At 52.2% G+C, this 27,437-nt stretch overlaps 8 protein-coding genes across 8 annotated transcripts; 4 read left to right on the top strand and 4 right to left on the bottom strand.

Moving 5' to 3' along the window:
* Positions 1-1,340: 1,340 nt before the first annotated feature.
* On the top strand, positions 1,341-2,813 carry ethA-0 (FAD-containing monooxygenase EthA; the record flags this gene model as incomplete). The annotated part of the gene is made up of 1 exon (XM_032036500.1): positions 1,341-2,813. One exon carries the CDS (start codon positions 1,341-1,343, stop codon positions 2,811-2,813), a length of 1,473 nt encoding a protein of 490 aa, XP_031884450.1.
* A 1,624-nt stretch (positions 2,814-4,437) lies between these two features.
* Positions 4,438-5,067, top strand: CGGC5_v012926 (uncharacterized protein; the record flags this gene model as incomplete). Its single annotated transcript, XM_032036501.1, has 1 exon — positions 4,438-5,067. One exon carries the CDS (start codon positions 4,438-4,440, stop codon positions 5,065-5,067), a length of 630 nt encoding a protein of 209 aa, XP_031884451.1.
* Positions 5,068-5,485: 418 nt separating this feature from the next.
* lolP1-2 (Cytochrome P450 monooxygenase lolP1) lies at positions 5,486-7,438 on the bottom strand (the record flags this gene model as incomplete). The annotated part of the gene is made up of 6 exons (XM_032036502.1): positions 5,486-5,611; positions 5,663-6,155; positions 6,208-6,333; positions 6,390-6,754; positions 6,870-7,066; positions 7,198-7,438. 6 exons carry the CDS (start codon positions 7,436-7,438, stop codon positions 5,486-5,488), a joined length of 1,548 nt encoding a protein of 515 aa, XP_031884452.1.
* A 2,318-nt stretch (positions 7,439-9,756) lies between these two features.
* On the bottom strand, positions 9,757-11,242 carry AMT9 (O-methyltransferase AMT9; the record flags this gene model as incomplete). Its single annotated transcript, XM_032036503.1, has 3 exons — positions 9,757-10,296; positions 10,351-10,926; positions 10,997-11,242. 3 exons carry the CDS (start codon positions 11,240-11,242, stop codon positions 9,757-9,759), a joined length of 1,362 nt encoding a protein of 453 aa, XP_031884456.1.
* Positions 11,243-14,254: 3,012 nt separating this feature from the next.
* On the top strand, positions 14,255-15,317 carry CGGC5_v012923 (uncharacterized protein; the record flags this gene model as incomplete). Its single annotated transcript, XM_032036504.1, has 4 exons — positions 14,255-14,404; positions 14,461-14,966; positions 15,018-15,085; positions 15,142-15,317. 4 exons carry the CDS (start codon positions 14,255-14,257, stop codon positions 15,315-15,317), a joined length of 900 nt encoding a protein of 299 aa, XP_031884457.1.
* A 424-nt stretch (positions 15,318-15,741) lies between these two features.
* On the bottom strand, positions 15,742-17,597 carry CGGC5_v012922 (uncharacterized protein; the record flags this gene model as incomplete). The annotated part of the gene is made up of 2 exons (XM_032036506.1): positions 15,742-17,422; positions 17,476-17,597. 2 exons carry the CDS (start codon positions 17,595-17,597, stop codon positions 15,742-15,744), a joined length of 1,803 nt encoding a protein of 600 aa, XP_031884672.1.
* A 522-nt stretch (positions 17,598-18,119) lies between these two features.
* AFT3-1-0 (Enoyl-CoA hydratase AFT3-1) lies at positions 18,120-19,133 on the bottom strand (the record flags this gene model as incomplete). The annotated part of the gene is made up of 2 exons (XM_032036507.1): positions 18,120-18,741; positions 18,802-19,133. The coding sequence occupies 2 exons, from the start codon at positions 19,131-19,133 to the stop codon at positions 18,120-18,122; spliced, it is 954 nt and encodes a 317-aa protein (XP_031884588.1).
* A 5,779-nt stretch (positions 19,134-24,912) lies between these two features.
* On the top strand, positions 24,913-26,745 carry CGGC5_v012920 (Trichothecene efflux pump TRI12; the record flags this gene model as incomplete). Its single annotated transcript, XM_032036508.1, has 2 exons — positions 24,913-25,164; positions 25,225-26,745. The coding sequence occupies 2 exons, from the start codon at positions 24,913-24,915 to the stop codon at positions 26,743-26,745; spliced, it is 1,773 nt and encodes a 590-aa protein (XP_031884673.1).
* Between the last annotated feature and the right edge of the window lie 692 nt (positions 26,746-27,437).

Raw genomic sequence — 27,437 nt, 5'->3', positions numbered from 1 at the left:
ATTGCTGTTAAAACAGTAAAGATGATACGTGCTCTACCACTATTATCTTGGTGAAAACATTGTTTTTCACTCTTTGAGTCTATGAAACTCTGGTTAGTCGAGCAAATGTCGAGCAAATGGCAAGCCAATGGCAAGCCAATGCTTTGTGTGTCTCCTTGCAATTGTTCAGAGCCGAGCAGGCGTGCGACAAGTAGTAAGTTGCTGCGAAATCTAGCTGTTCAACTCTGAACTTCAACACTGAAAATGAAGGCGAAAATAATTATGATTTCGTCAGAGATCAATCAATGCAGGAGTTTTACACAGCTGAACGTTGATATGCCCTAAACTTCAGCATAAGGTAGAGCGTACAGCCAAGGTTAGATATCGAGTTGAGATGCGAACTAGAGCGACGCGTCTGCGCATCAATCATTCATGCAAACAAAATGATGGATGACACTAGAACCATCTGCCAATACGTCTTGAAAGTTTAGGTATCAATATCTTCAGGAAATCACATGCTGGTCTGACGGGTTCGGTGCCGTATAAGCTTGATCCCGGCTCCGACGGCGCCCCGGACGGATAGTTGTGGGGTTTTGCCAACGGAAACACGTTGCCAGGCCGCCAAGAGAGTGCGACGGGCCAACTGTCAACCGAGATGTCTTCACCGATTTAGCCCGTGCATCATCACCGATACTAGAACACCATGGTAGTATCCAATAGCGTTGCTAGTGGTAGCGATCGTCTGTGCCATACGATTTGCAACAACAGCAACGATGGCCACCCACGGTGCCACGTAAAGCCATGCATAACCCGATTGGTGACCGCCACTGATCATACCGAGGTTAGAGATCTTCCATAGTTCGGGCGATGGTCTAATGCTGTGCGCGCGGCGTGGTAGATGCACAGAATTTGATAGTGTTGCCCTTCTAGAATGATCGTCGGAACTCTTAGTTGAGGGCTCGCCCAATGAGAACAGCTCCAGCAAGAGTATGAACCCTCCCGACCGAGGCACTCTTCTTTCGCTGACGTTTGCCGTTCGCACTCGCATAAGTTAGTTCCTTGATGTGTGGCTCGATTTCATGTTTCGACAGCTCACTGTCAGTCCGGTGTGACCAACCAGCCGCCGAGATGAATGAGGAAGAAATTGTTAAGACATGCAAGCCCCTGCATGGCATCCCTACGCCAGCTGCAAGATCTACGCCCGTGGCGCGCACGTCCCACCAGAAATGCCTCGGCAGCAAGCCTCCTCAACAGAAAAAATCCTCTGATCGCATCAACGCAGGCAAGACATAAGAGCTTCAAGTCAGCCGGCCTGACCACGCTAGACGCAAACTAGTAAGAAGAAGTATTCTGTCGTGAACATGGCCGAAGAACTCGACATTCTGATCTTGGGCGCTGGCATCTCCGGCGTCAACGCGGCGTACCGCGTGCGGACGGAGCTGCCAGACAGCAGCTTCGCCGTACTCGAAGCTCGTGACGTCGTCGGTGGCACGTGGTCCTACTGGAAGTACCCTGGCTTCCGCTCCGACTCCAACATGACCAACTTTGGGTTCGGGTGGCACCCGTGGCCTCACGACAAGAAGATCATTGAAGGCGCGCCAATCGCTGCGTACATTGAGGATGCGGTCAAGGCACATGGCCTCGACAACCACATCCGCTACCGCCACAAAGTCAAGTCGTCCAGCTGGGACAGCGATGAAGCGAAATGGACGGTGACCTGCGAGACCCCAGAGGGCGAGAAGCAGATCAAGGCCAAGTTCTTGTTCGTATGCTCTGGCTACTACTCGTACGAGAAGGCACTTGAGACACACATTCCTGGCATCGACAACTTCAAGGGCCAAGTCATCCACCCGCAGTGGTGGCCCGAAGACCTCGACTACACCGGCAAGAGAGTTATTATTATTGGCTCCGGCGCGACAACAATGACATTGTTCCCGAACATTGCGAAGACAGCGGGTTCTACCACGATCCTCCAGCGAAGTCCGTCCTATGTGTTCGCACTTGCGGCTGAGTCAGGCTTCGACAAGTCGCTGAAGAGGTTTTTGCCTCTCTTCCTCGCCAACTGGATGGTTTTGTTGAAGGACCTCATTCTCGAGACATTCTTCATCCAGTTTGTCCTAAACTTCCCCGAAGCGGCTAAGAAGTTTCTGAGAATGGATGCGAAGCGTCGCTTACCGAAGGGCTATCCAGTCGACATCCACTTCAAGCCTCGCTATAACCCCTTCCAGCAACGTCTCAATATGTGTCCCGACGGCGATGTCTTCAAGACACTACACCAGCCAAACACCGAGATCGTAACCGACCATATCGACACCGTCACAGCCGACGGCATCCGCACCAAGTCTGGTCGCCATCTCCCTGCCGACATTATCATCACCGCCACGGGTCTGCACGTACAGCTCTTTGGCGGCACCGAAGTCACCGTCGATGGTGTTCCTGTGAAGGTTGGCGAGAAGTACTGCTGGCGAGGATGCATGCTGGACGGAGTGCCCAACGCGGCTGCCATTATTGGCTACGTCACCCAGACCTGGACACCCGGTGCTGACACCGTTACGAGAATCTGTATCCGTGTGATCAAGCAGATGCAAAAGACAGGTGCTGTCTCAGCCACACCGGTACTGTCTGAGGAGGAGAAACGCGACGCCCCCCGACTGCCATGCGTGGACGCTACGTCCAATTACTTCAAGAAGGCACATGGCCGGATGCCTGTGGTGACGAACCAGGGTCCTTGGTATGGACGGAAGAATCTTATTGTGGACAAGCTTGCTCTGTGGTTTGGTAGTGTGACAGTAGGCATGGATTACCGGGTGGCGACGAAGTCCAAAGACATCTAATGTATACACCAATGATGATAAATTCGACGCGTTGTTCAGGGTGGCTACTATTAGGTTGAGCGTAGAACATTCGAGTTAGCTTGACAATGAGGCTCAGTTAACCTTCTTACATCAGACCTTGCAGTGCCTCTTGTTCTAGCGTGCTTTTTGTGTCGATCGTGGGGCTGCGCAATACGACTCTCGATCCTTTTGCGGCAATTCGATGTTGACCCCTGGCCTCCGGATGAGCCGTGGTCTTACCCACAGGTGGGTGCTGGCACCCAACCCTACCCTGGAGGTTTGTTTTGTCGTCAGCACTGGTGTTACCGCAGATCAAGTAAGAATCTGGAACATCTGGGACTTTGGTTGACTTTACTGTGGATGCAGGGACTGTACTGCGGGAGATCTAACCACTTTGGATCCAACGAGGCTGGCTATCCAGGGCAGAGACAAAGTTCTGCCAAGCTTGACGGACAAACCTTCAACGGGTTCTCCAGCATGGGAATTGTGTTCCGTTGCTTGGCTTTCGCAGTTCGATGGCAGACGGAATGGCTTTGGGACAGGAGGAACATCCCGTGCACAGTCACGTTGGCCTGGCTAATTTTGGGACAAGCCCAGACATAAAACGAAACGTAGCAACGGGATCGCGGCAAAAACTCCCGACCAAACCAGTCTCAGGAAGTTTCCAGCACTAGCGACGGGATCGACAGTATCCCGGCGGGAGTTCTCCTGCAAAGAGACCCATTCAATGCAATGTTATGTAGTAAGCCTATTAATTCTCCGATGAACATCTCAACTACAACCACTGGTGAGGCACTGGTGAAGATGGTCGTCCTGCCATCCTGCCGCGTTGCCGTCCTCATCCAAACACAGCTGAACACCGCCTCAACCTTTGTCCTGGACCTGGCAGTCTCGTCTATCTTGAGCCAAATCTGACTTTGGACATGTGACAGCCTCCAACCATGTTGCGTCCGAGCATGCAATGCAAGACATGAGGCTCAGGGCACGGAACTGCCAACCCCCGACAAGTATCGCCTCACCCGATCTTTCCTCCTCACATCATTCCCGTTCCGTGCGGGGGATTCCCACTTTCCGTCCGCCCTACGCGTCCCGCTTAAACCAAACGAGCCTCTTCTCCTCGTTGTTTTCCTGAGCCTCAAAAGCCGAGAGCTTTGCCCCTGACCCCGCCGTTCCACCCCCACGCGAAGCCGTGGTTGCGATTCGTCGCCCACATGAAACTGCAACACAGCAATACTCCCAACCAGGTAAGCCTCGAAGCGTTCGCCAGACCGTGATGTTTCGGATGAAAAGGCTTGCGTTGCCAAGAGACGTCAGTCGACGCCTGCCATTCGATATCCGCTGAGTCGGCTCTCGCGGCACCAGTGCGGCAAACCCGCCTGGTAAACTTTGCCAGAACCCTCCCACCCCATCCGTCCCGATGCGTCTATCTGGCCTGCCCAGACATTGAAATACCCATGCCTCCTCGATAGCTATCTTCTCATCTCGTGCGAACTCCTATCCTGTAGTGTCCAAACTCCGTGTGTGCCGGTCCACTCGATAATCTTCAAATCTTAACTTCCAGAGCTGTGCTCACATCGTTCAACCTACTATCCTTTAATCCTTACGATCACTTACAACCGCCAATATGCGTTTCACCGTCGCCCTCACTACCCTGGCCGCCGCCGCCATCGCCGCGCCCCTCGACTCTCTCGTTGCCCGCCAGGACGACGTCAACGCTATCCTCAACGCCCTCGCTGCCGAGAACCCCGAGGATGCCGAGACTGCAAGGAAGGGTCTGAAGGCTCGCGAGCTTCAGCTCACCCAAGATGCCGAAGAGGAGGAGATCTTTAAGCGCGAGCTCCAGCTTACTCAGGATGCTGAGGAGGAAGAGATCTTCAAGCGCCAGGATGACGTCAACTCCATCCTCAACGCTCTCGCCGCCGAGAACCCTGAGGACGCCGAGACCGCTAGGAAGGGCCTGAAGGCTCGTGAGCTCCAGCTCACCAACGACGAGGAGCAAGAGGAAATTTTCAAGCGCGACGTTCAGCTCACCAACGATGACGAGCAAGAGGAGATCTTTCAGCGTGACGTCCAACTCACGAATGATGATGAGCAGGAGGAAATTTTCAAGCGCGACGTCCAGCTTACCAACGACGATGAGCAGGAGGAGATCTTCAAGCGCGACGTTCAGCTTACCAACGATGACGAGCAGGAGGAGATCTTTAAGCGTGATATTCAGCTCACCAACGACGCAGAGGAGGAGGAGATCTTCTAAATACTTGACTTGGCGAGAAGCCCTGCACTAGAGTGTAGCTTCGCAGTGTGACAGTTTGCATACGCGGTGGAGTCTGTGCCTTTATTCGTAACTATCAGATACGTTAGGATCTGGCAACACGTGTTAATTGAGGACCTCAACATTATGCAATGAAGCATGCTACGCTGTGTTATGCCATGAGGATGTGTCAAGTCGTCTAAGTCGAACCCGGGGAGTCTGACTGAAAATATCGGGCGGTACCGAACACAAGCTGCGGCTAATATCGCAGCCTTCAATATTATTTAAGAATTGGGAAAAGACATATCGAGATTGGGTATCAGTCCATCCACCAACGGTCGCGTCTTCTTGCTAAACGTAAATACAAATATGCATCATCAATCGCTACATCAGGTAGTGGTAGTCATTACAAACAACGTGCTCACCATGTCTCGGCGGAGCGACGCGTGAGCCGTACCCAAAAGTCTCGAGCGACAAAGAAAATCGCACTGAGCGTCTTGATGGGCTTCTCGGGGTTCATAACAGTAAAGTCGTATCTCCGTAGCAGCTAAAGTCATGTGAGCCACCGTTGATCAAAGTCCTTGTATCGAGAGCTTACCTCAACGAAAACCTTGTTCAGTTCCATCATGGCAATCGACTTTCCCAGGCATGAGTACTTGCCGTGGCCAAAGTGCGTGTCAACGGCGGCATTCATTTGCTTCAGCTCCTCTTCACTCGCCGAAAGCCACCGCTCAGGGCGGAAGACATCGGCGTCAGGGCCCCAAACCCACTGTGACCGACCAACACCGAAAAAGTTCTGCCCGATTTGTGTGCCGGCGGGAACGTAGTAGCCGTTGAGCACGTCGCCGCCTTCAGGTGCCTGCTTGAACCCCAAGCCTGTAACAGGGGGATAAAATCGCAGCCCTTCGCGAATGACGGCTTGGAGGTACGGAAGCTTAAGAGCTTCGGAGTTGGTGATGGGAGAGCTGATTGAGCCCGCCGCTATGGCGCCGTCGATTTCCCGCTGAAGTCTGCGGTAGGCGACGGGATTATTTACCAAGCATAGTAAAGTCATGCGCATCGCTTGTGCGGCAGAATTGGTGCCGGCAATCCTTTGGAGATGTTAGTTAAGATGCCCCGGATGTCTTTGTGGGTTTGCATTACATATGGATGTAGACGATCTGAATGAGCTCGTCCAGGTTGAGGCCCTGATTGATGAAGGCCTGCATCATGTCCTTCTGGGGCTTCGCTCCAGGCTGTAGTCTCATTTCGGCATAGTTCTTAGCGAAACTGCAGCACGTCAGTCAGTGTCCAGTCTACGTGAACATGGAGGTTGTGCGACTCACCCCATCAAACGCCCAAACCCGATTTGATCATTCTCTGTAGGCAACATCAAACGGAATGGCCACTTGTGAACAAGTCGACCGAGCCATGGAAGCACAGAGACGACGTTCATGATGGGTAGTGACGACTCGTTGATCTCGATGTACCGAAACAGATCCCTGTCCTCTGCAAGGAACCCGAACGCGCCGCCAAAAGAAATGTCCCCAATAGCGTCTAACGCAAAGTACTGCGTCTTCTCAGCGAGATCCAGCGGTCGGAACTCGGCATCGGTAGAGACATAATGCTGGTCAATCAATTGTACGAAATTCATGAGCTGGCGGTCGATGCCTGTCTCGAAGCCAAAACCCTCGTTTTCCTTTGCAGCATACTATCGATCTCGAGAGTCAGCTACTGACATAACTAGCAGTAGGGTGAGGTGCAGCGCCCCCGCTTCGCTTCGCTGTAGCATGTTTGAGAGACATCGATAGAAGAGGATGACTTACGGCCGGTGCCATGCGCGCCCTCATGGCCTTATGTTCCTCTTCATCCCGCATGGAGACGACATTATCAACGCCGGGGGTGATGCGGCCGGAATCGTAGAAATCGCCTTTGGTGTACGGCGAGCGGACGGCCGACATCTTGCGCAGTGAGTCGGGGTCAGTGCATAACAGCTCGTTTGGGCCGATGCGCGCTAGGGGTCCTGCGATGGTGTTGATCAGCGTCTGTTGTTGGCATGGTCTTTTTGCTTGTGTACGTTCCAAGCCATTGAATCCGAGGTCCCGTCCTTCGCAAAAGGTGTCCATGAAATGGAAACTTGGACATAATGCTTACCATATTTCCTAGCAACATCATTCAAGTGCTCGTGGTAAGTCCCTCCAACTGCCTTCTTCAACTGCCACAAGACCGAAACCGATGCCAGGAAAGGGCCGGGGATCTTTCTCAGCCGATACCATGATCGGAACTCCCACACCAGAAATGCGACGAATATTGGCAGTCCAATCAATTTGATCAGCAACCCCGAGGAGTCGGGATACCACGCGCGGCCAACGGTGGAGGACAGGATGCCGGTCATCTTTCCTCGCGACCCGCCCGACTTCAATCTACCCGCCCTGGTCGTTTCGCCCGTAAGACTCGCTGTGCCGCTTGCTGGCGGGCTTGGCTCGCCGCCGTGGCACGTCGCACAGGGTTCAGCGACACGAAGGAGGCAAGAAGCAAGTGTTTCTGTTGGTGCTGTCAAAAACGCATGTCGCTCTTTCGATCCGCCCCGGATGTTCTCGCTTCGACTCGCCTCGTTCCGCTCCCGTTCTCGATTACCGTCCGGCTGGGAATTGATGTCTCGAAAGCCAATGATGCCGGTCGTCAGTTTGCGTCTCTCGGTGTTGTGTCTCTTTCGATATGATCGAGCTGTTGTTTCGTCGCGGCGTTATTCCCCGGTTCTATTTTGTCATTTCTCGTTGTTTCGTTGACCCGACAGGTTGGTAACGAAACGGGGAATGTGAGGCACAGTAGGGCGGCGGTGAAGAATGGTCCCAGTCCCAGAGCCTCGGGATCAGAAAGCAAACACAAGAAATTGGCCCGTGAGCGAGCTGAAGATGACAGCATCAAGGCACAAGCTAATGGAAGGTTTTGGGGACGAGCTTCATTTATGACCGCGCACGCAAGATTAACTGTACTCTCAAGACGCAGAATCATGGCTGAGCCGGGGACAAGCCTGGTCCGGCTGGGGATGCCGCTAGGTAACGCTAGGTGAAGGACGTGGTTGTGTGGATGACAGGATGTAGTGCTGGCTAAGGGTCTTCTACCACCTCGGCCTGGTGACTGACTTATTACTGCGTCTAACGCACGCAAGGAAGCTAACATCCTGGAGGTTTAGGTGGTGGTCGGCCGAAGCCAGCTCATGGTTAGGGGAAGGATGAGACGGGACGGCGGCCTGGACCGGCCTGGTCCAAGGGTGGCTTTACAGACAGGATATGTTTGGATCAAGCACTGAAATGGTGACTTCACGCCAGTCATTCCCACCACGTTCTTTGTTCAAGATGATGACTGTCCTGCTGCTCAAAACCAATCATCTGGAACAGAACAGCCAAGTGAGAGAAAGCTAGCCCCAAGTAATCACACAGCCACCAGTCCTTCGTATGCACGTTGACAATGCAATCCATCGGAGAGAGCTCCCATCTACGGCGCCACTTTTCGCTCACCGGCCGTCCCATCTCGTCCCAAAAGGTGAATAGGATTTCCCAAAGTGCTTCCTCGGGTCTCACCTTCGGGTCCCCCCTCTTCTAGTCACAGAATTACCATGCTTTCTGCAGACCCAAAGGTTGCAGCGACTCGACTAGTTCATCCCGACCCTAGGCTTGTTCCATGCACTGGTGCATTGACGAGTACGCTAACGAGTGCGCCGGCGCGCGTCCCATGTCTGCCACCCTCGACTCTCCAATCACGGCGGTTCGGCCAGCGGATTCAGGTGACGGCCGGTCTTTCAAATGCCACCGTGTGTCCCGCTTTGTCACCGACTGCACGGCGTTGCGCCGTGGGTTGTGGAACCTGTGTCACTGAAAATCAGGAACGCAATTATTTACACTTTGTCCAGCTCAATCTTGTGTGGGCTCGATGTTCGGCAAATGCAGACTTCAGACTGGCTTCTTGATGTTCGCATGACCAATGACGCCGCACTTCCACACGGTCGACAGACAGATCGCAATCGTCTTTTATTGAAATTGCTAAGAACAATCATTAGCTTGGAGGAGTTAGACTGGACAAGGCGAGAATTACAGGAAGCACGAGAAGCATAACCATAGTCTCAGAAACTAGCACTAGCTAAAAATGAAGGTATCACCGCCAACCCGACGACAGCATATCATCAAAAGCTTCAAAACAGCAAAAAGATGGACGAACAGGGAATCGAACCCTGGACCACTCACATGCTAAGCGAGTATTATACCACTAAACCATTCGCCCAAGAGGATGATTTCGCCCGGACTTGAACCGGAGACCTTCAGTGAACCAGGCGAGGATCCAGAGGACCTCGATCTGTTAGACTGACGTGATAACCAACTACACCACGAAACCATGTTATTTGATGACTCATCCGGAGCGGAAACGATAGTTGAAGGTTGCGTGTGGTGAATGAAGGGCATCGTGAAGCGAGGGGCGGAGTGGGACGCTGGGTGGACGATGATGGATCCGGAAACCATCCCGAAGTTGTGGGACTGGGAAATTCTAGACGGGCCCATCTATCCGTAGCAGCGGGTTGCAACCCTGAAACGACACAGGGACCGAGGAGACAAGAAAAGTTCAGAGGCATCGTGTAAATGAATTGAAACTTTTGGCAGTAATCATCCTCCCATATGTACTAAGCAGTCGTAACACATTGTTCATCAAATAACCGGTCTAGTTCCCACGCCATGTAGCCTCGATGATGACGAAGAAGGACAACGGGATCGCCTCCAACCGAGTTACTTCAAATCTCTCATCTGCCCTCTTGAACATACCCTTCCATGCATCAACGTGTCTCTCCTTGGTACCAAAGAGTCCCATCATTCTCAAATCAGTGGAGGTGCCCATCTGTTGAATCGATCTAGGCATCGACGCAGCGACAGCAGCGCTCTCCTCAACGGTGCCCTGCTTGCCGACATAGTCGATGAGAAGGACCTTGGAGCCCGGGCGCAATGCCGGCGTAAGGCCCTGGATGATCTTGATGGACTCGGCATCGGGCCAGTCGTGGAGGATCAGCTTGATCATGTACACGTCCGCCTGGAGGGTTTGAGGCTCAAAGAAGCTGTGGGGCTGGAAGCTCACACGGCCCTTCAGCTCCTCTGGGATGTTCTTATCGAAAGAAGATTGGCACTCTGGGAGATCCTGGACCGTAATCTTGAGGTTGGGGAAAGACTTGGCCAGAACGAAACTGTCGTGACCTCCGGAACCGCCGAGCTAGTGCTATGTTAGTTTACACGGTCAAGATGAAGGTTCAAGAAGGTGACTTACATCAACCACACTGAGGTCGCCAGCGTTACCCCAGTCGTACGCGCCCCTGACCATGCCCTCAAGCTGGAAGATCTCTTTGATGTAGTTCATCCACTTGACGAATGTCCTCATGCGGTATCCCTTCTTCTCGCCCTCGCCGTCCTCCTCCATCATCTCCCAGGAGGTCTTGTAGCCCTTGGAGAACTCGCCTCTCTGCCACATGCCAAAGGCAGTCTCGTTCATGTCTTCCTTGAGCTCTTTCTTGCCCCGCTGGTACTTGTCCAGCGCGTAAGGAAGGAACACCATCGGCGGGCCGGCATCGTTCATGATGTTGAAGACGAGTCCGTGGAGGCCCTCATTCTGGGCAACAGCTGCGGACCGCGAAGTGTGTCTCACCCGAGTGGTGAGAGGCTTGCCTGGTTCCGTCTCCTCAAAGATTCGGAGGGTATAGGCATGCTCCAGAAGGCGGTGGACAACCTCCTCGGGCAGGTCGACATGCTTGGCAATATCGGCGTAGGACGCGTCGCCGTTGAGGGGGACGGCCGACCAAAAGTCGAAGTAGTTAATGGCGTTGAGTGCTGCGCCGTCAGGGCCATACTGTTAAATAATATGTTATTCATGTTGTTTCAATCTTCAGGAATCGTCTCTCAGGGATGGCGTGACTTACGTTGTGGGCAAAGTTGAAAACACTCTCACTAGGACCCTCGACCAGATACGACAGGTCCTTCAAGGTATCAATCAACCTCTGTCGAAGCAAGAAAGCCTCTGACGTCAGACCACTGTAGCTTCGCACACTATCCGCGGCAAGAGTAGGCTCGGGGATCTTGTTGTCGCCCAGGAACTTGGTGAAGTCGGCTGAGAGCTGGCCAATCTGGGCTGCGAGCTCGTTGATAGTAGGCTGTGGTGACGCCATTTTGGGAAAAAGAAGAACAGGAGGGGTATCTGGAAAAGCAGAGAAATCGAGATGGAACGGGAGATAGATCGTTAGTCCACGGCACTTGAACACAGCCGGGGGATCCGTCCCTTATTTACCCGTCTGTCATCTGTCATGATTTGGCCAAGGCGACCTGGCCAAGACGGCCTGCGCCTCTTGTCTACATTGTCTGTACCTGCCCGTAAGGGTTCGCCGCTGTCGGACTGAATCACGCCTTTACCCCTCCAGCTCGTTAGGTAATTCCTCCGAGTCTACATGCGGTGATCGAGTCTCAGGTGCCGGCACGTTGTCTTGTGTGACGGGGAATGCCACGCATCCTGCAGATCAGATAAGATTATCTTATCCATCTTGAAGACATCTTCAGTGAGCTACCCCTCCTCGCCAAGCCTCTAAGTCATTGAGTTGAAGAAAAAGTACCGTCTGACCTTGATGCCATACGAGACACCGAAGTCATCGTATTGGCGGGCCGGCAGGCATCCCGCCGGCTAGCTCCATTTCGGCCCCGTTGGCCCCGTACTGTCTGTATTAGACTCTATGGGGTCGGTGGCCGAGGACCGATGGTCAGTGTTACGTTGGCAATGAACCAGTCGCCTGTTCCGGTTTAGCGAAGGGTAAAGGTGGTCCATAGTAACCTTCCCGTAAGACTGGCTGTTCTTGCAACCTATTGATAGCTTGCGATAGGCTAGGGTGCGTCATTTTCTCCAACGTACTCTATGCAGGTGGCCACCAAAGGATGTAAGATGATGTAGGTATCAGGCGCCGAGTCCCTCTGGATTCGCTGAATTTCGGTAGTTTCCGCGCGCTGTGCGTCTAGCTGGAGGCGGGACAGAAGCCGCCGGCTACCGCCCCAGTCCGACTTTGACGTGAGTCGTATGAATGGCACATCTCGAATTTAAACTTAATCATCAATCTTAACCAGATTGTTGGGTGTTCGTTCGGAATGTGGGAGGTCGATTACCCCAGACAGCCGAATTCCGAACTTAGCAGCCATGCGTCTTCTTTCGTGGTGTAAAGTGGTTGGCTCATTATGAAGTGAAGGGTTCTTTGTCGCATGAGAATCCCGTAAAGCAACGCCAGATCGGAATGGTGGTCAGCGCTGTCAGTCACCATGAAACAGCAAACTTTGGGCGCTCCTCAACCCAATGCTCCACAAATCTTTTCTTGGCTTATTCGTGTGGATGGGAAATCTTGATGTCGGCGGTAAAGTATCCCAAAGAGTGAAAGAGCGAGAGATATATTCGTTCGTTGGGGCCATTCCCCGCTCAACGTTGCTCCGCCCGTCGCACTCTGACAGAAATCTGTCCATCATCGTTCCAGCAATCCTTTCGACAAGAACAGGGCGGACTACGGGGGAAGACAGTTGTCCGCCAAATGCCCGAGAGAAAGCGTAACCGCAGCCGCCAGCCCACCAACTGTCATCCGTCCTAATTCCCCGGCAGCTTTGTTGACGGCGGAGCTCACCTGAAGAACTTCACGACAGGTTCTAGGCGAAAATCTATCGGTGTCACTTTCTACAAGGCAAGTTCTCATCGTGAAAACATGGGGCTGGAATCCGTGATTGTACCAAACCCACCTCAGGCCCCATTAAAATGTAACGACACCACATGGCCTGACCCTAAATCCGGATAGCATGCGGATAGCAACGGCCAAAAGCTGGGGCTAGAGTTGGTTTACATGCTATCTATCCTATCAGGTATTGCGACAGCCAAGTTATTCAGACATGGTAATCCATCAGAATGGAACATGATTGCTTGCTTTACCGCTCAGAGTGCCCACTTGTCAGCAAACATAGCTGGGTCCTTTTGTTATTGCGACATACAAGTTAATTAGACAACAAAACTGTCACGCACACACGCCAAGTACAAGCTGCCTCAACTAGGTTAGTGTGCTTGCCGCTACAGCCCGCGATCACCTCATTCGGCGGCATCATGTACCCCCGGTACGACTGCGCAGTTGAACCCCTCGTCTAGTAAGAGTCAGCAACGCACAATACGAGACTTATGCATTTCACGTAGCAACTGACTGTATTCGTATTTACGATGGAGTGGGGCATTTGTCAAGAACAAAAATGCCATGACAGCGTATATGTACGCAGTCAACTTATTTGAATTTTCTTGTTCGTAATCTTCCTTCGTTGCCTTTTGCGGTCGTCAACTTACGAACGACGCCCAAGGAAGATCCTGCGCCTCGAATTGAAGGACAGGTAGCCCAAGTCACATGACCGTCGCTCACATCCGGTGATGCGGCATGTCTACTCGTGCCAAGTGGGCAGACATTCCTGGTTGGCGGCCTTTGCCGCTGCCCATCACGGCTCCGACACTGAATGTCACCGGCGAACGATGCGAGCGGATCAAGATTGCCGAGCGCTAACCGCGTGGTTAGCATCGAAGCCCGCTGCGACAGCACCGCGTCGGCCCGCACCTCTTCCATGATCGCCCATTTTCGGTATCGCATTTTGGACATATCAAAAAGATGGTGTCGCCGCCACTCGTCCGGTTCTTGCTAATTCTGTACTCCCAGTTTCTGTCATCTTGGACTGAAGATGGCTGCTGAGTGTCAGGTATCGCGGTATCTAGGCCATCCCAGCTTCGGTCAGACAACAATCTGGATAATTTGCCATCTCAATGTTCTGAAACACCCCACGAAACCATGCGAGCTCCAACACGCAGTCTCGCACTCTAATACGAATACCATCCCCCCAATCAGGTGCCCGTGCAGCGAAGCTTTGTGTGCCAGATCCGTCATCTGTGCTGTCGTGGTGATTTGTGTTTGCGTCGTGTCGTTCGCCTCGTATTCTCCTTCGAAGGTGATTCTTAAATCTATCGCAAGACTACCTGCGTTGTCGCGAAAATATCACCTCCAGTAGGACTTGTATCGCAGCACGCATATCGGCACCTCGACGGTTATATCTGGTCTGGAAACCAGACCTTCATTCGTGCTAGCTGCTTCTTTCGACTTCTCTCCAGCCGACGACATACTCGAAACCTCGACATGGCGATCGGTAGCACGGGCAAGGCCCTCATCGGGATAGGAGCGCTTCTAGTAGTTCTCAACACCGTTTTCGTTGGCCTGCGACTCTACACCCGAGTAGCCATCGCAAGGACCTTCAAGCCAAACGATGGGTTGCTATTAACCGCATGGGTGTGTACTCCAATTCTCTTTGCGCAAAGCTGATCTAACCTCGAGCCCGTTCGCAGGCCGCGTTTGGAGCGCTCTACGGTCTAGCGATTATGGGAGTCTTGGGTGGCATCGGTGGATCACTTGCGGACGCTTTCAGCAATGGCACAAGTGGAATCACTCAGGCACTCAAGGCGTTATTCTTCCTGGAAATCATCTATGTCGTCCTCACCTCAGCCATGAAGGGCAGTATTGCGATGACGTTCATCCATCTGTCGCGCTCAAAGGTTCTCAACATTCTCTTCTGGACTTCCATCGGCATGGACGTAGCCATCAGTCTCGCCTTCATCATTTACCTGCTTGTCCAATGCAAGCCGATCGACAAGGCGTGGAATTTGCTCGACCCTTCCGTAAAGGGAGAGTGCTTGCCGCTTGTCGGACAGCTGTACATGGGCTACGCATTGTCCATCGTCACAGCAATCTTGGATATCCTGCTTATGGTGTCCCCGTTCATCATGATGAGAGGCAGAGGCCTGAACTCGAGGCTGAAGATGTACATCTATGGCATCTTTGGTTTGGGAATTCTGTAAGTTCTCCCCAACGTTTATGCTGTTGCGCCTGCTAATATAATGTCCAGCGCGACAATCGCGAACGTCATCCGCTTGATCGCACTTATCAAACTGAAGGGCTCCGATGACCAGCTTCGTATGTGTTCCCCCTTACTCCCCAAGCCCTCTGAATGAAACTCATGAGTATCACAGTGGACGCGGCGCCTGTATTCACCTGGTCTGCCATCGAAGTAAGCATCGGTATCATCATTGCCGGATTGATCGAGCTCGGCCCGCTTGCCGCCAAGTACGGAGTCAAGGGATTCGAGTCATTTGCCCCATCAAAGCCTATCAGTGACGACTATGAAATGTCCACTGGGAAATTGTAACTGCAATGAGACAACCCGGTCGACCGGCAGTAATTTGAGATGCAGGAACGAGTGGGCAACAAAAGAATTTGCCTTGGGTGATGTTCTCTGGAAGGACACCCTATGATGATCACAGTCGCGAAAACACAGGCGCAAGATAGTCAACCTCCTGTTGAGCATGCATTTTTAGCAATACCACATAGTTGCACCAGTTTGTAGATAGTCAGTTGTTGACTGAGTGCAAAAATGTCATTGACGAGCATTGAGAATACCTGCTTACATGTGCCCTCACGAATATGTTTGGAACGCAAGATATTACGGGATTGCCGTTAACAAGATGAACTATGTATGAAAGCAATACACCCTCATCATTTGTGATCAAGTCCACACAGATGGGATTGTAAGTGCAACTCGTCGCGGTAGTATCGTTCTTCACGGTGGACATCTACGGCTGGCTTCGCCCGTTGTTTCCTTCCGCCAAGTTTTCAGTACTCCGGCCTGCCTTCACTTCCTCTCTCCATGTCAATCGCTCCGTCTTGGTCACTCCAGGGCCCTTGTAAACGCTGCCATAAAGTCCGGAAGCCCAGGCAGCACCATCCTTTGCCTTCTGACTCTTGCTGTTCTTGAACTTCCTTCTATACCACTTGCCATACGAGAGAAGGTAGTACAGCCTGAAACAAAGCAATGCGAACTTGTCATGCTCAAGGTCCTCCGGATAGTCAGCACCCATGTCCACAGCGGCAGCAATGCCAGACATGATGGCGATCTCGTGAGCATTGACCAACGTCCATGAACCTGCAAAGCGAATACGCCTCTTGGCCTGAAGGAACATAATCCAGGGCACGACGAAAGCGTAATGGGTCCATGAGTGGCAGAGCTGGTGCCACCAATCGCTGCGGATGATCTTGTCCTTGTTGATCTGGTCGTCGGTCCAGTGCTTCCGGTCGCGGTTCTTGTTCAGATAGATCGTTTGGAAAACGTGCTGCTCAAAAGGAACCTTTTCGGGGAACTGAGACTGATAATTGGTAGTGTCGAAACACATCTCCAGCTTGGAGAGGTCGTCGTCGTACATGCGGATGTAATACATGGGCCTGAAGTCGTCCTTTGCATACTCCAGACGCGAGGATTGATCAACCTCACGCTTGTTTCCGAGAGCCTTGACCGCCTTGGACTCATCGTAGAAGTTTTCATAGTACTTCTTCATGTAATCGGCATCGTTGTGGGTGATGGTGATGTCGTCGGAGAACGTCGCGGCCCCCAAGACCTTGCGTTCGCGCCAGGATGAAGTCTTGCCCAGGATTTTCTTCGCAGTGTCGGCGAGGACGCACATTACGATGTCGTCGTAGTGCTCCTCGGACTCCGGTGCATCTGGATCACCTCCATTGGGGTTATGGCCGTCCTTGACTGGAGTGCGAGGCTTCGTCTTAACCAGCACCCCGCGCTTGTTTCGGTGTACGATCTCGGTGAGTTCAGTTGACAGGCGAACAGTGACTCCACGGCTTTCGAGGTCCTTCTTCCAAGTCTGGTAAAAGTCGCTGAAGTTCGGGAAGACAACCATGGGAGGGAGGTTCGAGGCGACGCTGTGCTTGTCGGGAGGGTACCACATGCCGTAGGTTGGCGAAGTGCAGAGTCGTTCTAACATGATGGCAGGCACCTCCGGCGTAGCATTGCCCGTTCCGAGAAACAAGGCCGTCATTGGCAGACCGATAACATTTGTGAACTCGTCGGAGAACCGGAAGAGCTTGAAGAGGATCTTCAGCGGCATCAAGGCGAAGAAGACCTCGAACCAGCGCATGAACTTGAGCATGAAGGCGAGCCTCTGGACTTCTTTCTGGTGCTTGACCATGAACTCGGTGGGAAAAACGTTCGACCAAAACTTCTCGTCTTTGCCGAAGGAAACCTGGAGCTTCACCGGGTCGGCGTGGTAGCCCTGTCGGGCGAACATGGTCAGCGTGTGGTGGAAGATGTAGCTTCCACCCTGGACTCCTTGATTGAACCAGCTCGCGCCATGTCGCTCCTTGTCGAGAGGGATCGAGAAAGCCTGTCCGCCGCAATAGTCGACCGAGTCGATCAGGGTAACGTCGAACTTGTCGGGGTGGTTCGAAAGATGGTATGCCGTCGACATGCTACACGCTGTGAGCATTCATCCGATCTCGCTCTCGAGCTAATGGTCACCTACCCAGCTGCGCCAGCGCCAACAACAAGGACCCTCTTGCGCCCATCTTTGCCAGTGTTTCCGTTCTGCGCCATGTTTTCGGAACCGTTCTGCTCAAGATCACGGTCGAATGTTTGGGTTGCCATGAAAATGAGGAGAGGAAAGGCTGTGCTCCCTTGCTTTGAAGAGCTCTCTCTTCTGCAGCATGGATGCCCCCCGGAATGCTGGAAGCTCAAATATGGGCTGAGACCCGTGTCACTTCGCGTGTCTATGACGCTGTGACATTGAGTTTTGATGAGGTCATCCCCCGCCGACCCTCTTTGTCCACTAAATTAGCTGATGGCCGCCTACAGATTAGCGATTGGGCCGGGAGATCACCCCTCGATGATCGGAACTAGTGGGGGTTTTTCGTCTTAGTGGGCGAACTAAAGAGCGCGTCTCTGCCACGCGACGCTCGAGACGACTGTTCTCTCGTTCGATGTGGCTGCTTTGCACCGATGAATGACTTCTTGTATCCATATTAATACTTCAATTGTGTTTATCAATGCAATTGGATATTGATTGATACTATCTATCTCCACAAACGAACAACTGACACTCAGGTCAACGAAATGCGGTCCGAGTTCGCTCTGCAGCACTTGTCACGACAGCTAATGCCGATGACAACATCACAACTTGGAAGCCTTCTCGAATCTGACAATTTGACGATTGTCCGTCTTTGTATTCCACCAAGGCCAGAATGGCATGCTCTCACGACTGACCGTGTCCGTAAACGTGGGCTTCCTCTTCTCCAAAAAGCTCTCCACCCCCTCAATGTTGTCGTTCGTTCCAGCCATCTGGACGAATATTCTGGAATCCAAGATGTGCGCCTCCTCGGGTGTTGGAGGACAGTAGACCATCATATCATGCATCATCTTCGTACTAACCAAGGACGTGTTCTCCGCAATGTCCTCCGCCAACTTGAGTGCGTACTCGACTGTGTGTTGAGGCGTGGGAAGCAACTTTGAGAATAGTCCATTGACGAGTGGATCGGTGACTGGATACACATTTCCAGTGGTCGTGACGTGGCTCGCCTTGGACAGTCCGATGAGCTTGGGCAGGAAGAAGGCGCTGCACGACTCGAGGACCAAGCCACGACGAGCAAACGGAAAGCCGACTTTGGCACCCTCCCAAGCAACCCGGATGGCGGCAGGAAGAGACATGGTGAGGCCTACACCCACGGCCGACCCATTGAAAGCCACAATCGTGGGCTTCTTACAGTTTGAGATGGCCAATGCGAGTCGTCCGCCCCTGATGCAAGTTCGTCTTGGTTAACCACGTGTCAGTGCTCATGCCCTGCTGAATACTTACCAGTCTCTAAACTCATTCATGGTGTCCTCGGTCTCCTTCAAAGCGACCATACCCATAAACCCAACATCTAAATCTGCCCCAGCAGAGAAAGCCTTGCCTTCGCCCGTCAGAACTATCGCCCGTACTCTGTCATCTTCGCTGACTGTGTTGAAGAAGGACTCGAGGGTGAGAAACATGTCCAGTGTCATGGCATTGTATTTCTCAGGGCGGTTAAGCATCACCACGACCACTTTCGTTGCCGTTGGTGAGTTGGTTGGAACATGAGAAAATGATATGTTGTCATGGCTGATGGAAGTGTACGAAGTAGGGGGCTGGCTAGCTTTGGTGTCCATGTTGATGAATATTTGCTTGCAAAATACAAGGTGCAGAGGAAAAGAGAGATGCTAAAGATAACGCAAGTTTTGAATGGCATTCCGACCTCAAGCTATTTCTTGATGTTATGCCTGTTGTAGCTGACCTCGGTACCACCGGAATCGGGGTTGAATAATAATCAGTCTGCGCAACCAGTGTCGTCGCATGCCGACGGGACTGAAGACCAACTACCCCGCATCTTGGACTGCATTTCAACGTTCGTTTAACACAGAAGGACTTGCCAGACAATGAATCGGATTTATTCCCGGGATTGTTGGTAGCATAAATTGCCGACTTCCTGTAGTCGAATTCTGTGAATAGTAAACACCCCAGCCCCGTGCCTCGGTCTTCGTCCATCTGGCTGTTGAGCAAGCTACATATTTACCTTATTGCAATAACAGCCTTGAACCCTAAGCATCTGATGAGACACCCAGAGCCTTCTACAATGAAGAATGGAAGTATGCCGTGTCCAAAGTTGCAACTGTGGGAGTTGACTTGGGATTTCGGAAGCGTTGCTCCAACAGCGAGTCTGAAGTTCCTAACCTCGATGCATCTTCGGGGATTGGAAAGTTTGAAAGGCATGCTAATTCAGGACTCACCAAAACGCGACAGGGAGGTGCACATTCCAGTCCTCCTGATCACAAGCCACGGTGGAAGTAGGATGTTGGGAAGGCTGCGGCTGAAGTTCAGCCAAATATCGCCAAGATAAGCATGACGTAGGCAGGCTCTCCCTTACACGGGCACTCTATGAAGCATCAATTACATGACGCAAATAGATCATGTCTCGTAACAAACAATTGAAGGGGATGTAAGCGTGAAGAAAAAGCGTGACAACATGCCTGTCTTAGTCTTACTCGCCTATCCCCCCTTTCCCTCTCGTAACCTATCTAGAACAACAATCTCTTCATCTGCACATCTCCTGGTAGTCATAGGTGCAGGTTCATTATTCTCATTGCCCTGTAGAATGGACGCCGCTCAGCTCTTTCGTCGGGAACCTGCCAACCCGAACTGCGTCAAGGGGTGCCTAGAACCGCCCGATGAACTGGAGCCTAATCCAGATGTCGGGGGTGTTGGGGTAAGTTGTGATCAATGTGAAAGACATCCATGTCCCAAGACTGACGATGGCTCCGTTTTTCAGGTAGTGATTGGATTTCTGGGGACTGCATGGCTTGTGGTGATCCTGGCAACGCTTCGGTACTGCCTTGTCTTTGACCCTGCCACCGATCCACTTGAAAATCCAGACCGAGACTTACAATACGGCAAAAGGCATATTTGGAAATCAAATGTTATTGATGTGAAAACGATTGCCATGTTTGCAGGTCTTAGGAAAAGGCTTGGTCACCACTCGCGTTCACGCTGGACAATGGCTTTCAACAAGGTAGTTTCACTGTTTCGCCATCCGGTCTCCAATAGTGATGTTCAAGATCGGCGCTAAATAAACTTATTGAACAGATATTTCTCAGCATGTGCGACATACAGCTTCTAACCGGCCTGGGGATTCTTCTTAGCGGTTTCTTTCTTCCCTTCTAACTTTTCTTCCGCAGTTTGCCGCCTAGAGGCGCACCTTATTAACTGCCGTATAACTCTCACGGGGAAATATTCGAGGGCTAAGATAGCCTAAGTTAGAGAAACCTCTATAGCTACCTATAGAGGTATATAAAAAGAGCGTGAATTACTAGGGGGTAAGTATTGTTACGAGCGGGTCAGGGCAACCAACTGTGGCACAAAGCAAAAGCTTCGATAATGACAAATCCGTTGTCATTGTCCCCTGTTCTGTACTATATAGTTACGAGCCTACAGTGACCAACTGTAGCGGTCGTAACAAGTATCTCCCTCTTTACGCTACTATAACCTATTACTCTTTTAATATTAAAATATTATTACTATACTATATCGATACTATCTATTACTACTTTAAAAGTAGTAATAGTTTCTTTATAATTGCTTAAAAGAACTAAAATAAAATATATAGATTTTTATATATATAACTTAATCCCCTAGTATAAAACTCAATAATATATTAAATATACTACTACTTTCTACTAGTATACCTTAATAAAATAATATATTATTAAACTAAGGTATAAAGATATTTTAAATATATTAAAATAAACTTTAAGATGAATAAGTTATATAATATTAATTGTATTAAGCGTCTTAATTATTAAAGTATAGTACCTTATTAAAGGAACTTAAAGATATATATATAATCGCTATATGTTACGGTCAGCTATCCGACAGTAGGGTCTGCTAACAGAAGCTGGGGATTGAGACGTAATAACAGTACACTTGGTCGTGGTCTGGGTCGTAGGTTGTAGGCTGTAGTAGATCGGTCTTCAGAGGCTAAGGTGATCAGTCTTAGACTCAACAAGTAATTCGCAGTGAAGGTAAGCTGAGAGTATCCGTGAGGATGAATACTAAGTTGATTGCTGAAGAGCTATGGAAGTCTGACCATGAGCCAGGCTCAGGGTCATACTATATACAAGTCTAATTCCGAACATGTTCCTTTGTACCTTGGGTCGATCTGGATCATTCTGATCCAGAATGATCGTTCGGCCCCCAAGTCGTGTTGGATCATATTGATCCAATATGATCGTTATCTTATCGTCACGTGACTTGGACCATAGTTCTTCCGTTTACCGAGTGAGTCCCTGTTGTTCCCGTGATCCTGCAGTACAAATGTCCTGTCCTAGCCGCCCGACGCCCGAGTGGGTCGGTTAACTGTTATCCATGCATAACGGGTCGTAACACTATAGCGTGGTAGCAGTTAATAGGGGCGGTTAGATATATAGGGGGTAGTTAGAGTAAGGGGGACTTCTTATATATCCTTAACGTTAGTTATACAAAAATTCACAAAAGAATTCTTCACAAAATGATTCTTAGCGGTTTCATCAGTCTCTCATGTTACATGTCGGCGTACCACTGGAAACTGATCAGCTACTTGGCCTGGTTTTCGAATCTAACACACGCGGCTTGCCTGTCAGCTCTTCGGACTCATCTTTATCGTAATAAAACGGAGCGCAACTACAGAATGGTATTGATGGCCGTACTTCTAGCCGCATTGATCACGGCCATGGTACCTACGAGTTATTTCAACTGGGACACTCCCTGGGAAAGTACAGCAAGCGTGCCATCTTCGAATGCCAGGTGCTTTTTCAGCCAAAACAACGCGCAAGCCGTGTGGAATTCTCGTATATGCAAAGATGAACGATACTCAGTTACACTTGCAGATGGCTACAGATGTATTCATCCTAGCGGAGTCGAACCCATCACTGCAACCAACTCGTACGAGTCGTCTATGATATCAATTGGCCTATTGATTTTGAACTCTGTCAGCCGATATATTAAGATGTTCCGCACACTATCGGAGATCACGAAGGACACGATCAGAGGAAGGGTAGCCCGTTGGTCAGCGCACTGTCTCACTGCCACTGCAAAGGCTCACCGACGCTTTGGAAATACGCCGCCCAAAAGAAGACTGCTGGCAATCTTAAGGCCCTTAGACTTGATGATTTCCTCTTACTTGGTGACGAAGCTATATTTGGAGATAATGTGGTCTGAGTTAGCTGACGTGAGTGGCGCTCATGTTTCCCACTCATGTATATCGCCTAACATGTAAGATGTATAGCTGTTCTGGCTTCTAATATCCTTGCTCTGGGGAACAGTCCGCCTATTGATGGCACGCGGTTCAGTTAAGACCAACGACTCAGAAAACCAATGGAGTTTCGGGCAGATCTTACCTGTTTTCCTTCTTTTAGGGCCCTTGGCGACAATCGGCGTGTCCATACTCGTTGCGACACAGACCCAGAAAGAAGTTCAAAAACGAGAACATGGCAGAGGATTAGATCGTCAAGTCATAACCCTGTTAACGGCTTACAGAAATGGTAAGGCCTCACATTTCCTTCTTTCGAGATCACAAGGACAGACGTTGATGAGAACACAGAGATTTTGACAAGGCAAACGACTGGCCCAGACGTTCTAAGTCGAATATCAAGAATAATACGAGAGATCGAATCGAAAGAAACCGCAAGTGAAGAATCCTCAACATCGAACCAGAACAGCCTGCAAGAAGTCCCACTGAACGATTTGTGGCAATCTCGCGGGAAGAGGGGACCTCAACAAGGTAACATCCCATTACCTTGGGACGGATCGTTAACCATAAGCGTGGGAAGTGAAGGCGAGATCGTGACACTTTTGAATCAAGCCACTTACATGAGGTTCGGACATGTGGATGTGCGAAATTCGTTGTCTCTCTACTTTTCGCAGTCGCGTTGGCTGACGAGCGTCATGTGGATCATGTGTCTGCATCTGTTCTTCTTGGTAGTGACGGGTTTTGTGTCGCTGCTCTTCTACAAACCGTCAAATATTCTGAAGCAAGCGGCCATTTGTGCTTTTTTTGTACAGCCTATCAATGCTTTTGTTGCGGTAACCTTGGGCCTCAACATCGACGACCGGCGAATTTCAAAGCTTCCGTCTGAAACTTGTGGGTATCTTGTTGTTCACAACCCTCTCGGCCTGGAGCATCATCACAGTACTTTCCTTTCTGATGCGGTTCGGATGGAGATGGTACTACGCCGCAGCACATTTCGTCGTTATTCTGATGCAATTTGTCTTCCTGGGTTGGAAATAGTCAACGTTGCCAATGACATCCCAGTGGGTTTCATTCTCAAGAATCAAACTAGAATACAACAGTGTTTTGGTTGCTGATCTCTGTCGTCAGAGACGCTCGAGAAATATCGATCAGAGATGCGTGGGGAATATGGAGACACAAACCTCTTTGCCAGTCCCAGGGGTGGGAAAAAGTTCTGAGTAGGGACTTCCTTGGACAACCTCGGAAGAACGATTAATCGAGTCATCTCAAGGCACTGAACTTGGACGCGGAGAGATAAAATCATGTTCCCCGGGAACCAACAGTGTCGCCGACTATTCGAACCCCGTCAAGATGGAGAAAACCCGCAATCATGCGAGACGACATAGTCCCCGCGCAAGTTTTCTCATTCCCAAAGCCTAGAACAGGAAATGATGGACCACGCCCAAAGATAGACACGCACGAATGCAACCTCCTAAGCGAAACATCCGAAAGCGCTCTGCATATGCAACGGAATCCCCGACCAAGCCTGCAGATCCGGTCCAGAATCCCCAAGCAGCAACCCGTATTTCCACGTGCGCTCGCCAAACATGGCCTTCTAGAATCCCATAATCCCAAATATCCGGGTCCAAGCAAGCTCACCGCTAGACGGTTCGTGGAATTCGCTCCAGCATCCCCCAACACCACATGGCGCAGCCCCAACAGCCCCCGACAAACATGTCAACGACCCTGGTGTTTGCTACTCGGGGGCGTCTCAGCCGGCTGGTGAACGGCCATGCACAATGCTTTGCCGAGCCTATTCAATGTTGCTATCCTTCCCGATCGGGAAAATGCACCCAGCAACCACCAAGAGCTGTTACCCACCCCCCATTGGCCGGTGACTTTCACCGAACAGACTGCACGGCATGGCTTGATATCACCTCGCTACACAAACCAATGAAGGCCCCCTGCAGGTTTCTTATTCAACTCCTCGACAATGAGAAGGCTCTCTTCAGCTGTTACACAGCACACTCGGGATACAACGCTGTTGGGTGACGGATCTCCCGCCCGTCCTGGACCCTTGTTTCTGAATGCCTATTTCTTGTGCTTTCAAAGAGTCCAAAATGTCGCGAGCTCCCGTCTTCCGTGGTCGTCCTATCCCATCACCCATCCAACTTGTCCGATAGTCAACCATGGATCATCCCGAGACGAAGAAGCCTCACGACGAGGAAGCCGTCCACGTCCGTGAACATGGGCCCTCCTCCCTCGACTCGGACAGCACCCACCTCGACGAAATCGACCAAGACTGCCTCCCCGATGGCTACTTCCGCAGCAAGTTCTTCCTCGGCTCCATGACGGCCATCGGCCTCGGCCTCCTCGCCGGCGTCTGCGGCTTCGCCTACGCGGCCCCGATCCTCACCGTCATCAACGCAGACATCGGACCGGTACGTCTTCCTCTCCCCCCTTTTGCTCCTATCTTCAACCTCACTAACACCCCATCGCAGGACCCAAACATCGTCTGGGCAGCCCTCGTCTACACCCTCACCTCAGCCGTCTGCCTGACCATCATCGGCCGCGTGACCGACATCTTCGGCCGGCGCCCCGTCTTCATCGCCGGCGCCGCCCTCGGCGTCATCGGCAGCATCGTCGCCGCCACCGCGACCTCGGTCAACATGTTCATCGGCGGCACCACCATCATCGGCATCGCCGCCTCCACCCAGCTCTCCTTCTACTACGTCGTCGGCGAGCTCGTCCCCATGAAGTACCGCCTCGCCGCCAACGCCGTCTGCTACGTCTTCTGCATCCCCGGCTCCGGCTTCGCCCCCGTCATTGCCCAGGCCTTCGTTCAGTACCACCCCCACATCGGCTGGCGCGGCTGCTACTACGTCCTCATCGCCATCAACGCCGCCTCCCTCGCCTGCTGGGTCCTCTTCTACCACCCGCCCACCTTCAAGATGAAGCACGGCGCCCACGCCCGCATCTGGTCCTACGTCCGCGCCTTCGACTACCCGGGCGCCCTGCTCTACACCGGCGGCCTGCTCGTCCTCATGCTCGGCCTCAACTGGGGCGGCGTCGTCTACCCCTGGTCCTCCGCGAGCGTCATCGCCACCATCGTCGTCGGCGTCGCCGCCCTCGCCGCCTTCGTCGGCTGGGAATCCCTCGCCGCCCTCCGCGAGCCCTTCGTGCCCATGCGCTACTTCCGCAACCTCGGCTGGGTCGCCTCCGCCATCCTCTCCGGCCTCGCCGCCAGCGTCTACTTCGCCTTCGCCCTCGTCTGGCCGCAGATGGTCGCCGTCCTCTACGCCGACCCGATCAACCGCCCCTTCTTCGGGCCCCTCCTCTCCTCCTTCGTCGCCCTCTTCACCCTCGTCGGCCAGATCGTCGGCGGCTTCTCCGGGAAGTACATCGGCCGCCTCAAGTGGCAGTGCGTGATCACCGCCTTCCTCGGCGGCGTCTGCTTCGCCTCCGTCGCGACCTGCGGGCCCGACACGCCCACCCGCGCCACCGTCCTCGTCTGCTTCGGCGTCCTCCTCGTCGGCTGGGTCGAGGGCCTCTCCATCTCCATCACCACCCTCGCCGCGCCGGACCAGCTCAACCTCGGCGGCGCGAGCGGCATGGCCGGCAGCATCCGCTTCCTCATCAGCGCCGTGGGTTCGTCCGTCTACAACGTCATCTTGAGCAACCGCCTCGCCGAGACGGTGCCCGCGCGCGTGCCCGCCGCCGTCGTGGGCGCGGGGCTGCCCGAGGCGAGCGTGGCCGACTTCATCGCCGGGTTCGCGACGGGGGAGTTTGGGGGCGTGAAGGGGCTGACGGATGCGATTCAGGCGGTGGGCACGAGAGCGTACCAGGAGGCTAGCGCGGACGCGTTCAGGACTGTGTTCTTTGCGAATATTGGGTTTTCTGTTGTCGCGGTTGCGTGTGCGCTGTGTCTGCCTGATGTGGATAAGTATCTGACGAGCAAGGTTGCGGCGACGCTTCATCAGGGGAGGGATGAGAAGAAGATGGCGGGGGAGAAGGAGGCTTGAGGGAGCTGATTGGATGTTCGTCTTCGTTACATCAAGTAGCCTGCAGTAAACCAACAGATAGTAGAACCGGCATCGAGACTGCGGTATCTATCGTATCCCGGTCTCATCCCGAGTCCGCCTTACATCTCCTTACTCTTGAACTTACTGAACCTAAGCCTTACTGTAGTTCCACTGAACTGTTGTCTCGTCGCCGCCTTGTTGGTTGTCTCCACGATAAGGCTGACCTAGGACGTACAGACACAAAAACCCCATCAGCCACCCCCATAAGCTGACGACGATCCTCCCGCCCCCATACAGGGTCCATCACATGCCGTTGAACCGAAGTCCTGGGTTCCGCCAGATGTCCACTCGGATGAACGCCGATGGCACCCCAAAAGTGCTCGGTACCTGCCTCGTAAGCCGGGAGAGAGAGACGAACCGCAGCCTCAGCAGCTGTCGTAAGCAGGCAGCAGCATGCGAATTGAGTAAGATACCATGTCAGAATGCTCACAAATGAGAATATTCAGAATTTTCAAGCAGTAGTGAGATTTGTGGACATGTCCGACACCGCCACGCTTGGCTGTGATGGAAATCAGTCTCAATCCTCGAGCTGACTCCATCTGATGTAGACGAAGCTGAACATTTGAGACGAAGAGATGTCGAATGACGTGAGTGCCACTCTTTCGATCTATTCCTGATACGAGAAGAATGCA

The sequence above is a fragment of the Colletotrichum fructicola genome, assembly GCF_000319635.2.
Source record: "Colletotrichum fructicola Nara gc5 chromosome Unknown KSG_Nara_v1_contig07, whole genome shotgun sequence".
NCBI classification, from domain to species: Eukaryota; Fungi; Ascomycota; class Sordariomycetes; order Glomerellales; family Glomerellaceae; genus Colletotrichum; species Colletotrichum fructicola.
This window is presented reverse-complemented; position numbering and strand designations above follow the sequence as displayed.